This window comes from Rana temporaria, chromosome 5 (genome assembly GCF_905171775.1).
Source record: "Rana temporaria chromosome 5, aRanTem1.1, whole genome shotgun sequence".
In the NCBI taxonomy this organism is placed as follows: Eukaryota; Metazoa; Chordata; class Amphibia; order Anura; family Ranidae; genus Rana; species Rana temporaria.
The window spans coordinates 31,036,752-31,052,951 of NC_053493.1; the positions used below are offsets into that span (position 1 = coordinate 31,036,752).

At 44.2% G+C, this 16,200-nt stretch overlaps 1 protein-coding gene across 1 annotated transcript in view; it reads left to right on the forward strand.

Moving 5' to 3' along the window:
* The first annotated feature begins 3,108 nt into the window (after nucleotides 1-3,108).
* Nucleotides 3,109-16,200, forward strand: part of LOC120939901 (tissue factor pathway inhibitor 2-like) — a 36,409-nt gene continuing 23,317 nt past the window's right edge. The window contains exons 1-2 of the mRNA XM_040352328.1: nucleotides 3,109-3,334; nucleotides 12,692-12,871. Coding sequence (XP_040208262.1) covers nucleotides 3,253-3,334; nucleotides 12,692-12,871 — 262 coding nt within the window. The 5' untranslated portion in view covers nucleotides 3,109-3,252. The remainder of the gene's footprint in view (nucleotides 3,335-12,691; nucleotides 12,872-16,200) is intronic.

Consider the following 16,200-nt stretch of genomic DNA (forward strand, 5'->3'; position numbering starts at 1 on the left):
CACAAATAGAGATTTATTTTGGTGGTATTTGATCACCTCTGCGGTTTTTATTTTTTGCGCTATAAACAAAAATATAGCGACAGTTTCGAAAAAAAAATATTATTTTTTACTTTTTGCTATAATAAATATCCCCCAAAAATATATAAAAAATGTTTTTTTTTCCTCAGTTTAGGCCGATATATATTCTTCTACATATTTTTGCAATTGCAAAAATTGCAATAAGCGTATATTGATTGGTTTGCGCAAAAATTATAGCGTCTACAAAATAGGGAATAGTTTTATGGCATTTTTATAATTTTTTTTTTTTTTTTTTACTAGTAATGGCGGCGATCAGCGATTTTTAGTGTGACTGCGACATTATGGCGGACACATCGGACACTTTTGACAAATTTTTGGGACCATTGTAATTTTTACAGCGAAAAGTGCTATAATGCACTGATTACTGTGAAAATTACACTGGCAGTGAAGGGGTTAACCGCTAGGTGGCGCTGTAGGGTTTAAGTGTGCCCTAGGGAGTGCTTCTCAAGCCTCATACACACGACCGAGGAACTCGACGGGCGAAACACATCGTTTTCCTCGTCGAGTTCCTTGTTAGGCTGTCAAGGAACTTGACAAGCCAATTTTATCCATTCCCGTCAAGGAAATAGAGAACATGCTCTCTTTTTGGCTCGTCGAGTTTCTCGACAGTTTCCTCGACGAAAATGTACACACGACCGGTTTCCTCGGCAAAAAATATCTCCCAGCAAGTTTCTTGCTGGTTTTTGCAGAGAAACTCGGTCGTGTGTACGAGGCCTCACTGTAGGGGGGGATGGGCTGTGTGTGACAAGACAGTGATCACCGCTCCAGAAAGCGGTGATCAGGGCAGCCATCACAAATTTTAGGGCCCCTTACACAGCTTTAGGCAGGGCCCTCCTCGAACAGAGAACTGGGGGTGGGGGGGGGGGGGGGGGGGGTGCTGACGAAAATAACAATAATAATAATAATTTAAAAAAAATGGGAGGGGGGCCAGCCAGGCCTGTACGGTGCCCTGGGGACCATCGGGCCCCTTACAGGTGTAATGCCTGTACTCCCCTGTTGGTGACCCTGGTGGTGATCACTGTCATTGTCACTAGGCAGAGCGGGGAAATGCTTGTTTACACCAGCATCTCCCCGTTCTTCTTCACCATGAGATGATCGCGGGTATTTCCGCGGCGATCGAGTCCGTGGGACCCGTGGTCGGGCTCATGGAGCTCGTGGCGGGCGCGTGCATGCACCGGCGGCGGCGCGTCCACAATGCCGCTTCCTTAAAGGCCACGTACAGGTACGTCCTTTTGCCCAGGAGTGCCATGCTGTCGACGTATAAGTGCGTACGGCCGTCAGCAAGCAGTTAAATGTAAACATATTAATACATTTAGGCCCCATGCACACGAGACGCTGGTAAACTCGAGTTCAGAGGCATTTGGGCATTTTTTTCAACTGCCCCTGAACACATTTAATGTTATCCTTTGTGTCCATGCACACAATCACGTTTTTTGGCGTTTTAAAGCAGTTGAGTTTAGGCTCGTTTTTTCAGACGCAAAATTTTGGGTTCAGACGCAAACGTTTTTGCGTTTCAAAGCTTTGGGAGGGTCTACAATGTCTTTGTTATGAACGCTGATAGCCGCAAACATGGTAAAACGCGGCAAAACGCAGCGAAATTATTTTTTAAACGCCGGTTTTTGCCTTTGAAAACTTGAGTTTACATGTGTTTGCATTTGCTTCTCATGTGCATGGGGCCTTAGAGGCTCCTCTCTTTTATACTCAGTTGTGACATGACACTACTTGTATATCAAGACATCGCTTGTATATCAAGTCAAAATGTATTTAAAAATGTTGCTTGTCTTGCAAAACGCTCTCAAACCAAGTTACTCTCAAACCAAGGTTTTACTTTACATTTAACACTCCCCTCCCTCCAAACTGACAATACTGCTGTGTCCCCTGTTCTCATTCCTCCAGAGTGGCGGTACTTTAATACAGAAGGCGCGTGCTACTGGCCAGAACACCAGGTGAAAACAGAGAGGAAAAAGCCAAAAAAAAAAGAAAACGAATGCAGCCACCACATCTAATAACTGGTAAGCTGCAGCATATTATATTTTGGATTTTGGATTTAAAGCCGGGGTTCACCCCCAAAAATGTTTTTAACATTACATTCAGCCGAGTTGTCAGAATGGCAATCGGCTGTTTTTTTTTATTTAATTGCCGTACATACCGTATTTTCACCGCCGCTTCCGGGTATGTGCGGGACTGGGCGTTCCTAATTTATTGACATCCTTCCGACCGGCGCATACAGCGCGTCACGAGTTGCCGAAAGAAGCCGGACTGCGAGTCGGCTCTATACAGCGCCTGCGCACCGACGTTCGGCTTCTTTCGGCAACTCGTGACGTGCTGTATGCGCCGGTCGGAAGGATGTCAATCAATTAGGAACGCCCAGTGCCGCAGATTACATACCCGGAAGCGGCGGTGAAAATACGGTATGTACAGCAATGAAGTAAAAAAAAGACAGCCTAATGTCATTCTGACAACTCGGCTGAATGTAATGTTAAATTTTTTTTTTTGGGGTGAACCCCCGCTTTAATATCGCTTTAAGGGTGTAAATGAATCACTGACCCCCTTTTACAACCTGACCTGTATCTGTCCTTGCACAACAACATTCCCTGGAAGTCACAATGAGTAACTGGCTATGCAGTTAGTGTGGCATAATTACTGATACTTTTACTTTCATAACTTTCTCTACTAAAGAAAACTTCCACCGAGTCACGTCAACCTGCAAAGTCCTTTTCCCCATAAAGATGACATTGTAAGTCGTAACGTTCGTCCTCCAGGGCATTACCCCCAGTGGGTAACAACAAAAAAAGTTTAACCTTTGAACAAAAAACCCCATTTGTGCGTTTCCGGACGGTTGGTGACACCACCCAGTATACGGAGCTCCGAGGACTAAATATAACTGTTACAGAACTCTCCTCCCTGGATGGGTGACGTGCTCATGCATAATAAGGGATAGGAAGGTTGATGTGTGAGAGTGGATGGTGAGAGGGCTCCAAGTGACTCATATAGAGCCGTCCCTCCCCCCCTCCCTCCCATGTGTAGAGGGGGGACCCTGCCTGCACACAGCTTAGGGCATCCCCCTCGCTCTATAAAGACTTGGCTGGAAGTTCACAATTCACTTCAACTCCGCCTTGAGCAACCATTGCTGTGCTAAAGTCCAGAGTCCAGCCTTCCTCTCCCATCCCAGCAATGCTTTCCATTGTCCATCTTCTGCTTCCCGTCTGCTTCTTGGGACAAGTCGTGACGTCTTCGGAACAAGCTGCGCCTCGAAGTAAGGGGGACACATGGGACGTCATGAAACAAAAGAGGGGTGATAGTAACTTCCGAGTAAACTTTCTTATGGCATCGGCACAGGAAGAAAGATCCAAAGTTGCTTTTGCTTTCTTTTTGACTTGCTAGGACTCCGCGATCGCAAATAACGACGAGCGAATTGATACGCAGATGTTTTTATTTTATTTTATTTTTTTGCAGAGAAAAACGTAAATATTGTAATGCTCTAGGCGCAAAAGAATCCTGTGCAATGTGTCTGGGATTCCGATCAATGTTTTTGGGATTCCGATCAATGTGTCTGGGATTCCGATCAATGTGTCTGGGATTCCGATCAATGTGTCTGGGATTCCTATCAATGTGTCTGGGATTCCGATCAATGTGTCTGGGATTCCTATCAATGTGTCTGGGATTCCTATCAATGGGTCTGGGATTCCGATCAATGGGTCTGGGATTCCGATCAATGTGTCTGGGATTCCGATCAATGTGTCTGGGATTCCGATCAATGTGTCTGGGATTCCGATCAATGTGTCTGGGATTCCGATCAATGTGTCTGGGATTCCGATCAATGTGTCTGGGATTCTGTTCAATGTGTCTGGGATTCCGATCAATGTGTCTCGGATTCCGATCAATGTGTCTGGGATTCCGATCAATGTGTCTGGGATTCCGATCAATGTGTCTGGGATTCCGATCAATGTGTCTGGGATTCCAATCAATGTGTCTGGGATTCCGATTAATGTGTATGGGATTCCAATCAATGTGTCTGGGATTCCAATCAATGTGTCTGGGATTCCAATCAATGTGTCTGGGATTCCAATCAATGTGTTTGGGATTCCAATCAATGTGTTTGGTATTCCAATCAATGTGTCTGGGATTCCGATCAATGTGTCTGGGATTCCGATCAATGTGTCTGGGATTCCAATCAAGTAGTGGGTCTGGATGATATTTTAAGGGCTTTTGAACGAAATGACACTAGTTGATTTACTAAAAAATGCAGCTGCTCCAGAGCTCAGTAAATTATTACTATTACTATTATTATTACAGGATTTATATAGTGCCAACAGTTTACGCAGCACTTTACAATGTAGAGAGGGGGCAGCACAATTAATAAATGGGGTAAAGCTTCACTTTGCAAAGAATAACGTTCAAGGAAAACACAAAAAAATAAGTTTGCTTGCAGATGATTGGATGATTATTATTATTATTATTATTAATATTATTATTATTATTATTATTATTATTATTATATATGATTTATATAGTGCCAACAGTTTACGCAGCAATTTACAATGTAGAGAGGTGGCAGCACAATTAATAAATGAGGAAAAGCTTACTTTGCCAAAAATAACCAATCACGTTCAAGGAAAATCCAAAAAAGCATTTTTGCTTGCAGATGATTGGATGATTATTAATATTATTATTGTTATTATTATACATGATTTATATAGTGCCAACAGGTTACACAGCGCTTTACAATGTAGAGAGGGGGCAGCACAATTAGTAAATGAGGTAAAGCTTCACTTTGCAAAGAATACCCAATCACGTTCAAGGAAAATACAAACAAAGCATTTTTGCTTGCAGATGATTGGATGATGATGATGATGATGATGATTATTATTATTATTATTATTATTATTATTATTATTATTATTATTATTATAAAACAGGATTTATATAGTGCCAACAGGTTACACAGCGCTTTACAATGTAGAGAGGGGGGGCAGCACAATTAATAAATGAGGAAAAGCTTCACTTTGCCAAAAATAACCAATCATGTTCAAGGAAAATCCAAAAAAGCATTTTTGCTTGCAGATGATTGGCTGATTATTAATATTATTATTATTATAATACAGGATTTATATAGCGCCAATGCAGCACTTAAATTAGTTGACTCAATGGGGATGATAGACTGTGCAGTTGCTCCAGAGCTAAGTAAATTATTATTATTACTATTATTATACATGATCTATAAAGTGCCAACAGTTTACGCAGCGCTTTACAATGTAGAGAGGGGACAGCACAATTAATAAATGAAGTAAAGCTTCACTTTGGAAAGAATACCCAATCACATTCAAGGAAAATACAAAAACAAAGTTTGCTTGCAGATGATTGGATGATTATTAATAATATTATTATTATTATTATAATACAGGATTTTTATAGCGCCAACAGTTTACACAGCGCTTTACGACATGGGGCAGGCAGTACAGTTACAGTACAATTCAATACAGGAGGAATCAGAGAGCCCTGCGCGTAAGAGCTTACAATCTAAAAGGGGATGGGAGAGATACAAAGGGTGATAACTGTGGGGGATGAGCTGATGAAGAAAATGAAGGTACAGTTGTTAGCTGGAGGACAGAGGACAGCAGAGCTTCTGCTCATTTACTAAGCTCTGGAGCAACTGCACTTTGCAAAGTGCACAGGGGTTTATTTACTAAAACTGAAAAGCTGGTGAAGCTCTGCATATGAACCATCAGCTTCAAGTTTTTTTTTTGTCAAAGCTTAATTGAACAAGCTGAAGTCAGCAGCTGATTGGCTACCATGCTGAGCTGCACCGGATTTTGCACTCAATGTAATGGTATTGGGGTCAAATTGATGATCAATTTCAACTGTAATGATGGGAAAATTAGAGGAACAGAATGGAACCTTTTTTTTTTCAAATCAATGAAATTCACACAATACACACGACCGAGGAACTCATCGTAAATTAAACATCGTTTTCCTCGACGAGTTCCTTGTCAGGCTTGTGGAGAATCTTGACAAGCTTTCTTTGCGTACACACTGTCAAGACCAAATCTCCTCGTTCTCAAACGTGGTGACGTACAACACATACGACGGCAGGGGAAGTTTGATTCCACTGGCAGAACCCTTGGAGCTGCTTTTGCTAATCTCATGTTACTGCGTGTTAAGTAAAAGTTTGGTGAGAGACGATTTGCACTTTTGAGGCCTCGTACACACGACCGAGTTTCTCGGCAAAAACCAGCAAGAAACTTGCTGGGAGATGTTTTTTTGCCGAGGAAACCGGTCGTGTGTACATTTTCGTCGAGGAAACTGTCAAGAAACTCGACGAGCCAAAAAGAGAGCATTTTCTCTATTTCCTTGATGGGAATGGAGAAAATTGGCTCGTCAAGTTCCTCGACAGCCTCACAAGGAACTCGACGAAGAAAACGATGTGTTTCGCCCATCGAGTTCCTCGGTCGTGTGTACGAGGCTTCAGTCTGTTACAGCGTGACGAATGTGCTATCTCCATTACGAACGCTACTTTTACCGAAGGTGCGCTCCCGTCTCATACTTTATTCTGAGCATGCGCAGGTTTCTAAGCATACACACGAACGTGTTTCTCGTTGTAAACCAGCCCGACGAGGAAATTGAGACTCCCGTCGAGGAAAGAGAGAACTTGTTCTCTTTTTTTCTCGTCAAGTTCCTCGACAGTTTCCTCGATGAAAAACGTACACACGACCGTTTTCCTCGGCAAAATTCTGCCTTCCCCACCGGCAGAATACAGTGATCACTGTTGCTAGGCGAAAAAGCCTCACAGGCTGGTTGTACTGAAGTCGATCCATTGGTTGACTTTAGCACAATCAGCCTATCCATAGATGGACAGGGCCGGTGCTACCACTAGGCAAACTAGGCAGCCGCCTAGGGCGCACTGTTGCCTAGGGGCGCCCGAACACTGGTTTCCCTCCACGTCTGCAGCATGTAACTAACTCAGTCCCAGGCACCTGCTCCGTCCGACCGGTGGTGTAATTAGAGGCGCATCGCAGAACTGAAACCAGCGCTAGAGGAAGCCGATGCTTTCTGTATAGCGCTGCCCCCTGTCACATGGGTAGGGTAAAGGGGGTGGAGTCTGGGAGGAGCCAATGGGGGCAGCAAAATTCGGTTTCGCCTAGGGTGTCAAAAATCATTACACCAGCCCTGTAGATGTATTAGTGATGATGGAGGAATCCCTCCAGCTCCAGCAGCACCAGATTTTGCACACTCCGGTTTTAGTAAATCAACCCCGTAGTCTAATTAACCCCAATGATGGCAAATTGGAGGTTTGGATTTTTTCAGAATTTCCATAATTGGTTGGGGACTTATGCCCAGGTGGCAGGGCCGGGACAAGGGGTGGGCAGAAGGAAGTCTTCCCTGGGCACTGTGGTATTATGTAAGGTGGAATGGGGGGGGCACAAGGAGATTGAGGGGGAGGGAATTTGTGTTGGACGGGTGAATCTGGGGGGCGGAAGGGTGTGAGGATGTAAGGAGGGGGAAATTTGAAGGGGGATGCTAGTCGTGATCTAGGGGGACTTGTGTTGGGAGAGGGGAGGGGGGATTTGGGGATAATTTGTTCTGAGGGGGATTTGAAGTGGGGGGGGGGATATGTTAAATGGGAAGGGAAACTTTAGGGGTAGAGGATTTGTACTAGGAGGCATGTTTTTTTTTAGGGGGGGGGGGGATTTGACCAGGGGGGATGGGGGGCAAAGATGTGTGCTGAGGGGGGTTTATGCTTGGAGAGGGCATGCAGATTAGTGTTCAGTGTTTTTGTGGGGGGATTTTTGCAGACACATAATGCTCAAACATCTTGGGGGGGGCACAGTTTGGCATGTTTGCCCTGGGCTCTACTTGACCTTGTCCCAGCACTACCAGGTGGTTCCCAGGGCTCAAGTCCTGCGGGAACGCGTGGGAACGGAGTTCCTGCACTTTTTTTCACAGCAGGAACGCAGTTCCCTTTGCAGGACTAGAGCAGCCGAGCCGCCCGAGCCAATCCCTCACTAAGCGGCGATGCCCAGCTCGAGTCACTGTCAGGGGCAGGCGAACCTTAGTAATCCTTTATTTTACTGGCCGCTTCCTGTATATGGATTCATCGGGTAGTGTGCGGGTATTCCGTCACTTCCTCAATGCCGCAATGTCTCCTGGGAGCTTTTGTCATTGTTCCCAGGAGACATTGCGGAGGTCTGCCGCGAGTTATCGCAGGATTTAGAAAGAACTTGCGGTTTAGTAATTATGCATATGAGTGCATCATTTTTTTTTTTGGTGGGGGACTGAATCTTGGGTGGGAGATCCCACACTTTTTTCCCCAGGGCTTGACCCCTGGGGGTTCCCCTAACACTTGGGCAAGCCATACACTTTGCAGTTTTCTTTCCTTCAACCTGAGGAATCCCTCTGCTCTGCCGGCGGGGGGCATGGGCAACCTTCCCCACCAGCAGAATACAATGATCACTGCTGCCAGCAGAGATCGGGCAAAAAATAAATAAAACCCCAACGGGCTGGTTGTACTGATGTCAATCGATAGATCAACCAGCCTGCTCATAGACAGATCGAAATTCGGCCAGTTCCTGGCAAGCGAATTGATTTTCAGATCGGAGTTAGAAAAAATTGTAGACGCTTCAGCGCTGAACCTACAATATATAGCATGCTGTCCTGGGGGGCCGATAACATGACCCTATCCTTTAGATGTTTTTTAGATAGTGAGAATAATATTGGAGAAAGAGATCTGGCACACTTAGCATTTTTACGTTAAGGTTTGTTCGTGATCTGCAAAGTTTTTCGGACAAGTTTCTGCAAGTTGCGGGTATTTTTTTTCTTCCCATGACCCAAAGCATATTGTAACTCTTGTCTTCCTTGCTGTGCAGATGGGAGTCAAGTAAATATAATACGTTTGGCCACACATTCCTATCTCGGAATGCTGTGCAATGCTAAGGGGGGGGGGAAGGGTGGGATAATTGATTCAAGACAAAAAAAACGAATTTGCTAACTTTTTAAGTGTTTTTGGATGCTTCATGGTTTGTTTTTTTGGCTGGATTATTCTAAGACTTTTAGTGGAAAACATTATATTTGTTGACATCTGGTAGTTAGAATAGGGAATTAATGTTGGCATGTACTTAGGATATTCAGATGTTATGTGGAAAGATTTATCTTTTAAGAGCAGGACGGATCTTTGTGACCACGGGCAAACCATAATTTAACTTGATTGAGTTGATCTATTAAACAGACTGTCATCGAGATTTACTAAAACTATGTGCACTCAGAATCTGGTGCAGCTGTGCATGGTAGCCAATCAGCTTCTAACTTCAGCATGTACAACTAAGCTTTGGCAATAAAACCTGGAAGCTGATTGGTTGCTAGGCAGAGCTGCACCAGATTTCGCACTCAACGGTTTTAGTAAATCTCTCCCTGTGTACTTTGCAAGTAGTAGTTGCTCCAGAGCTTAGTAAATGAGGAAAAGTTCAGAGGACTTCCAGCATCCAATCACATGCAAGCAAAAATGCTTTTTTTCTTCTTTCCTTGCATGTGATTGGGTATTTATTTATTTATCTCAGGTACTTGTATAGCGCCATCAATTTACGCAGCACTTTACATATACATCGTACGTTCTCATCAGTCCCTATCCTCAAGGAGCTTACAATCTAAGCTCCTTAACTAGGTCGGCTCCCCTGCACGAGAGCCCGTAGCTCTACGTCGGCTCTCGCGCAGGCCACTAGGGGCTCGTGCCCCCCGCTTGCCCCCGACTCCCGTGTGTGTCCCGGCGGGCGCGATACCCGCCGGGCACACGGGATCGCTTGTTACAGAGCAAGGACTTGGAGCTGTGTGTGTAAACACACAGCTCCCAGTCCTGTCAGGGAGAGAAATGCTGATCTTCTGTTCATACAATGTATGAACAGAAGATCAGTCATTTCCCCATGTCAGTCCACCCCCCCCCCCCTAGCTTAAGCTTAAAGCTTAATTGAACAAGCTGAACTTAGAAGCTGATTGGCTACCATGCAGAGCTGCACCAGATTTTGCACTCTCCAATTTTAGTAAATCATCCCCAATGTAATGCTCTAGGGCACAAAAGAAACCTGTGCAATATGTTTGGGATTCCATTTAAATAGCGGGTCTAGATGACATTTTAAGGGCTTTTGAATGAAATTAGTTGACTCAATGACGACCAATTGAAATGCTCGACGAAAGGATTTTTCTGAATTTCTATACAATCATTTAAGCACTAGGTGCCGACAGTATGCAAATATGTAGCCTCTCGGCGGGTGGGCCTTGCTGCTGAGTGGCCACATATTTGCGTACCAGTTAGCTTGTGCTGATAGCGTGCTGCTGGCACAGTTACTGGTGGCTAACAGAAATCTTCTGATTGCTTCTTGCAATCGGGAGCATTCCGAACATATGATTGCTTTGACAGCCAATCATGGCGGTCACATGATCATAAAAGCCACCCCGCCCATGGGCGTCCGCTATATAGGGCAAGGGAAGGCGCTTGCCCCCCCCCCCCCTAGAAATCAGTGCCATGATCCTAGGTGAGAAAAACAGCGGGCAAGAAGCAAGGCGGCGGCACAGCGAATCCAATTAGAGCCGCTCTCTTTCTCTTCTAGCTCCAGCTGACAGAGAGGGGGAGAGGGTTGTTATTTCCTTGGGGGGGGGGGGGGCTCCATTTTTTATAAAATTGTTATTCAAAGTTGCTAGTTGCTTGATAGTTGCATCAAGTTTCTCAAACCTTTGCATGCCTGCGCTTTATGTGATAATGACTAAGCCTTTCCGCTTCATGACATTTACAAAAAGGGACCGAGCATGGATGACCTTAAAATGATGCCCCCCCCCCTGAAAAAGTTCAGCGGACGCCCATGACCCCGCCTCCCAGCATCTGAAACCTCTTAAATGGCTGGGAGGCGCCGATGTGAAGGGGTTAAACGATATTGTACTGGTCATAAGTGTGCCCCACAAATATATATATATATATATAGCACACACACTCTTATAAATAAATGTAAACAAACATTTTAAAATGTATTAAAACATGGAAGGTGTCAGTAGAGTAGAGGACGGTGTCAGTAGTTTTTTATTTTTATTGTTTTATTATTTATAATCTTTTTACAATTTAATTTAAATTTTTTTACATTTATTTTAGGAGCCACGTTGGGGGGCTTTGGTGAAATATCAGGGGTCTAACAGATGTCTCACTTTCGACTCTGGCAGCATGGGGATTAGGGTGGGCCCAGGCACACCCTGTGCGCACACCTATAGTACTGGTGTACGGCCAGCTTGTGAGAGTACAGTAGCTCCAAATTACAGTAGCTAGAAGCTGATTCCCAGAGCTATTCAAACAACTAATCGGTAGGGACTTTAGCCCAGGGGCTGGCCATACATAATGCAATTTTATTTCCTTCAACCATGGGTTGAAGGAAAGAAAATAGTTCTGTTGCCCATCAACACAATCAGTGTTGATGACGTAATCCCACAGCTTACCATTCATGGAAATAAAAATATGCATGTATGTGTATATATAGTACAGGCTTTCTAAATAAAGGTTCCATGGAACCCTAGGGGTCCTCTAGAGGTTGCCAGGGGTTGCTTGAGCAATAAGCACTTTCTGCCTCTCCAATAAGTTGCCACTGAAACCACTGATTTTTTTAGCTATCTGTAATGCCTTGGATGGTTTTTCTAACTAAATTCCGCTCAAGCTTGGCTTGCATACACACGGTGACCGTCAATAACGCGGTGACCTACAACACTACGACGAGCCGAATTGAATTAAGTTCAATGCTTCTGAGCATGCGTCAAATAGTTTCAGAGCATGCGTCGGAATTGCTACAGACGATCTGCTTTTCCGTCTGAAAATTTGAGAACCAGCTCTCAATATTTTGCTGGTGGAAATTCCGACAGCAAAAGTCCGATAGAGCATACACACAGTCGGAATTTCCGTTCAAAAGCTCACATCGTACTTTTGCAGTCGGTATTTCCGATCGTGTGTGCGGCATAAGAGGGAGATTATTCCAACAACGGACCATAAATGAAAGGAGGATTCTTCTCTTTGACCAGGGGTCTCCAAACATTCTAAACAAAGGGCCGATTTATTGTCCTTCAGACTCTTGGAGGGCCGGACTTTGGCAAGCAAGAGTGGAAATTTTCCTGGCATCATTGTTAGTAAACATCTGGTATTAGGGGGAGGAATAGTGCCCCATTGCTGGTATCATAGGGAGGAATAGTGCTATATTAGTTGTGTCAGTGGGAGAAATGGTGCTCCATTGACGGTGTCAGATGGCAGAATAGTGTCTCGTATCAGTGGGAGGGATAGTGCCCCAAGGGCCGGATAAAGGCAAGCAAAGGGCTGCATCCGGCCCTTAGGGCGCAGTTTGAAGACCACTGTCCTTGACCATCACACCAAAGCACTGTGAGCTGTAGATGCAGTAATATTCAGCAGAGGTTTCCTGTGACTGTTATTTCAAGGGTTCCTCAATAATAAAACAGTTGAGAAAAGATGGTATAGTATGTATGTTTATATATATTTACATATGGTCGGATTTATCAGTATCTTTATAATTGAGAACGTGCGATTTTTGAGCTTATTCCGTCTGTGTACTTTGACCTCTAACAAGCCGTGATTATATTGCAGGTAACATCACCGCATGTCTCCTACCACGAGTTGAAGGGAACTGTCGAGGTCTAATACCCCAATTTTATTATGACCGGTACACGCAAACATGTGAGGAGTTCCTCTATGGAGGCTGTGATGGAAATGCCAACAATTTTGAGACGGTGGAGGACTGTGAGAAAACATGTTGGAAAATCAAAAGTGAGTTCTTATTGCGTGCATTCAAAATGTATATATATTGGCCCAGATTCACAGAGTGCGGGCGCACATTACGCCGCCGTAGCGCAAACAATGTACGCTACGCCAACGCAGCGCAGAGAGGCAAGCATGGAATTCACCAAGCCGGCGTAGGTGGAGGTGGGCGTGAGCCATGCAAATGAGGCGTGACCCCATGCAAATGATGGGCCGAGCGCCAGACAGATACGTATCACGAACTGCGCATGCGCCGAGACGTGGACGCATCCCCCTGCGCATGCTCACAACCACGTCGGAACAACTGCCTAAACTACGCCGGATCACTGCGTACAGCGTGAACGTAACCTACGCCCAGCCAGACACGTCCAACGTAAAATACGCCGGCTTGTGTTCCCTGGTGCAGACCTTTGCATGTCTGCTGCTGAGTTACACCTCCTTATGGGGAATAACTTTACGCTGGACGTACAACTTACACGCACTGCGTCGGGCGCACGTATGTTCGTGAATCGCCATATTTCACTCATTTGCATATTTGAATGGCTAATCAATGAAAGCGCCACCATGCGTCCAGCTTAAATGTGCGCCCACCCTACGCCGGCGTAGGCAAGTTACGTCGGCGGGATGAAGCCTGTTTTTAGGCGCATCTTAGTTTGTGGGTCCGGCGCACAGATACGACGGCGCACATTTGCACTTACGTTGGCGTATCTTGTTATACGTTGGCGTAAGTGCTTTGTGAATCTGGGCCATTATGTGTAATAAGGGGCTAGTTCCATTAAAGAAGAAGTAAAGTAGTAAAGAAGTAAAGACAAATAAAAACCCTCTACTACACTGTCCACCACATTCCCTTAACCTCCCTGGCGGTATGATTCTGTCTGGAATTACGTACCAAAAGCGGTACAATTATTTTGCAAGGAAATTTGGCGTTTTATATTGTAGGCCTGTAATTTTTAGAAATAACTCACTTAAATCTGTCCAAGCAAGAGTCTTGTAGGCATCCCGGGTATGATTTTTTTTTTTAAAACAAAATTATAAATTATAATATAATAAATAATTATAAATAATTATAACAAATAATAATATAATTATAATAAAAATTATTCAATAATGTAATCAACTCAAAATCACTGAAATTTGCTCAGTTGCAGAATTGTCGCTGTCATTATTTTTTTTTTTTATGACGAATTTCCCCACAAATCGCTATCGCACATTTCTGCAAGTGATTATAATTTATTATCGCTGTTTTCTAGCTGATCTAAAACCATTTTTGACATAAAGGGACACTTTTGGACAATCTACAGTTTTTAGGCAGAAATGACATTTTTTATTTTTATAAAAGTACATGTAGGACACTGGACAGACCACTAGGGACAAGGGGGGTGTGTATTTTTTACATACAGTACTGTAATCTATAAGATTACAGTATACTGTATGTAAAGGGTTTGTTTACTTTTTTGAATTTGGCGCCGTTCTCCGCTCCCGTGCGTCGTAACGTCGCAGGGAACAGGGATCGGCGGCACACGGGGAGACTGTGAATCGAGCGAGGAGGTCCCGCTCGCTCACACAGCGGGGTGGCTTTGCTGGATCCAGGGACAAGGTGAGTAATTTGCCTGTGGATCCAGCGAAAGGTAAGCCGCGCCGCTGCACGTCCACCCCGAGCGTGACTCGGGGATACCGATTTTAGCATTGAAAACCAACCCCGAGTCACGCTCGGGTTTACCGCCAGGGAGGTTAAAGAGGAAGTAAACACTGATGGCTATCTGTAAGGGGGTAATTCTTTCCAATGATGACATGTGTAAGGAGCATTCTTCCCACTGACCATTACACTAATGTATCATGAGCTGTAGATATAGTCATTTGTAGCAGGGGTTCCCTAAGACCGAAAAGTTATGTCAAGGGTACCTCTGTGTTGAAAAGACTGAGAGAGGCTGTCTTAGGCTTCATGTACACTTGGCCTACATTTACTACAATGGTAGTATAACGGTGGCGCGATTATGCCGTAGTTGTGCCACTTTTTGAGTTTTCCCGCAGTCAAAACGTTACTATCCTGAATGCAATTCTTCCACGTTCTGGAAAGGGGGGGTTGAGAGAGATTGAACCTCACCTAACAGCATGGCTCCCAACTGTCCCTGATTTGGAGGGACTGTCCCTCATTTGGAGCAATGTCATTCTGTCCCTCTTTCCTCCTCATTTGTCCCTCATTTTGGTCTGATCTATATAGTTGTATATAAAATGCACTTTTTATCTATCAAAAAGTGTTTTCCAGCGCTAAACCTTTCATCTGATTTCTAAATTGCTGCACCTGTAAATTCCAGAAGCCAATATAAAGGAATAGTAGTGGTAAAAAAAAACACTTGTGGGTTTAACCAAACTTGATTTTTTGTACAATTCTCCTTTAAGGGGACGTGACAAGGGGTGTGTCCTATGCCTGCATACTTTTGCTGATAGGTGTCCCTCATTCCGATCTCAAAAAGTTGGGAGGTATGCCTAACAGCAGCAGCTCCTAAGTTTAGGAGCTTTGGCAAAACAACGTCAAAAGTTCCTAGATTTAAAGGGGTTATAAAGGTAAAAAAAAAAATTCCCTAAATAGCTTCCTTTACCTTAGTGCAGTCCTCCTTCACTTACCTCATCCTTCCATTTTGCTTTTAAATGTCCTTATTTCTTCTGAGAAATCCTAATTTCCTGTTCTTCTGTCTGTAACTCCACACAGTAATGCAAGGCTTTCTCCCTGGTGTGGAGAAAGCCTCTTGAGGGGGGAGGGGGCGAGTCAGGACACTCTCTACTTTGCAGATAGAGAAAGGAGCCTTTTGTTAGTGGGTGTCCTGACACTCGCATTACGGTGTGTAGTTACAAACAGAAGAACAGGAAGTGAGGATTTCTCAGAAGAAATAAGGACATTTAAAAGCAAAATGGAAGAATGAGGTAAGTGAAGGAGGACTGCACTAAGGTAAAGGAAGCTATTTAGGGATTTTTTTTTTTACCTTTACAACCCCTTTAGGTTTATAAGCTGCTAGTGTACATGCAGTCTTAAAATCACAAAAGAAAAGAAAAGAAAAGAAAGGAGAAGTCCTGAAATTCCTTGGCTGCAGAACCTAGACATCACTTTAGTCTCTACTCAACAGAAGCATCGGACAGTCAATGGCTCTACTTGAACTCTAAAGCCCTGTACACACGGGCCAGAATCTCGTCAGGAAAAAAACGTTGTTTTTCCTGACGAGATTCTTGGCAAGAATCTCTTGCCGCCCGAGTGTACAGACACTCCTTTCAAAAGAACCGCTGTTCTCTTGAAAGGCAAGAACGCAGTGACGTCATCGCGTACGACAAACATGCGCTCATCA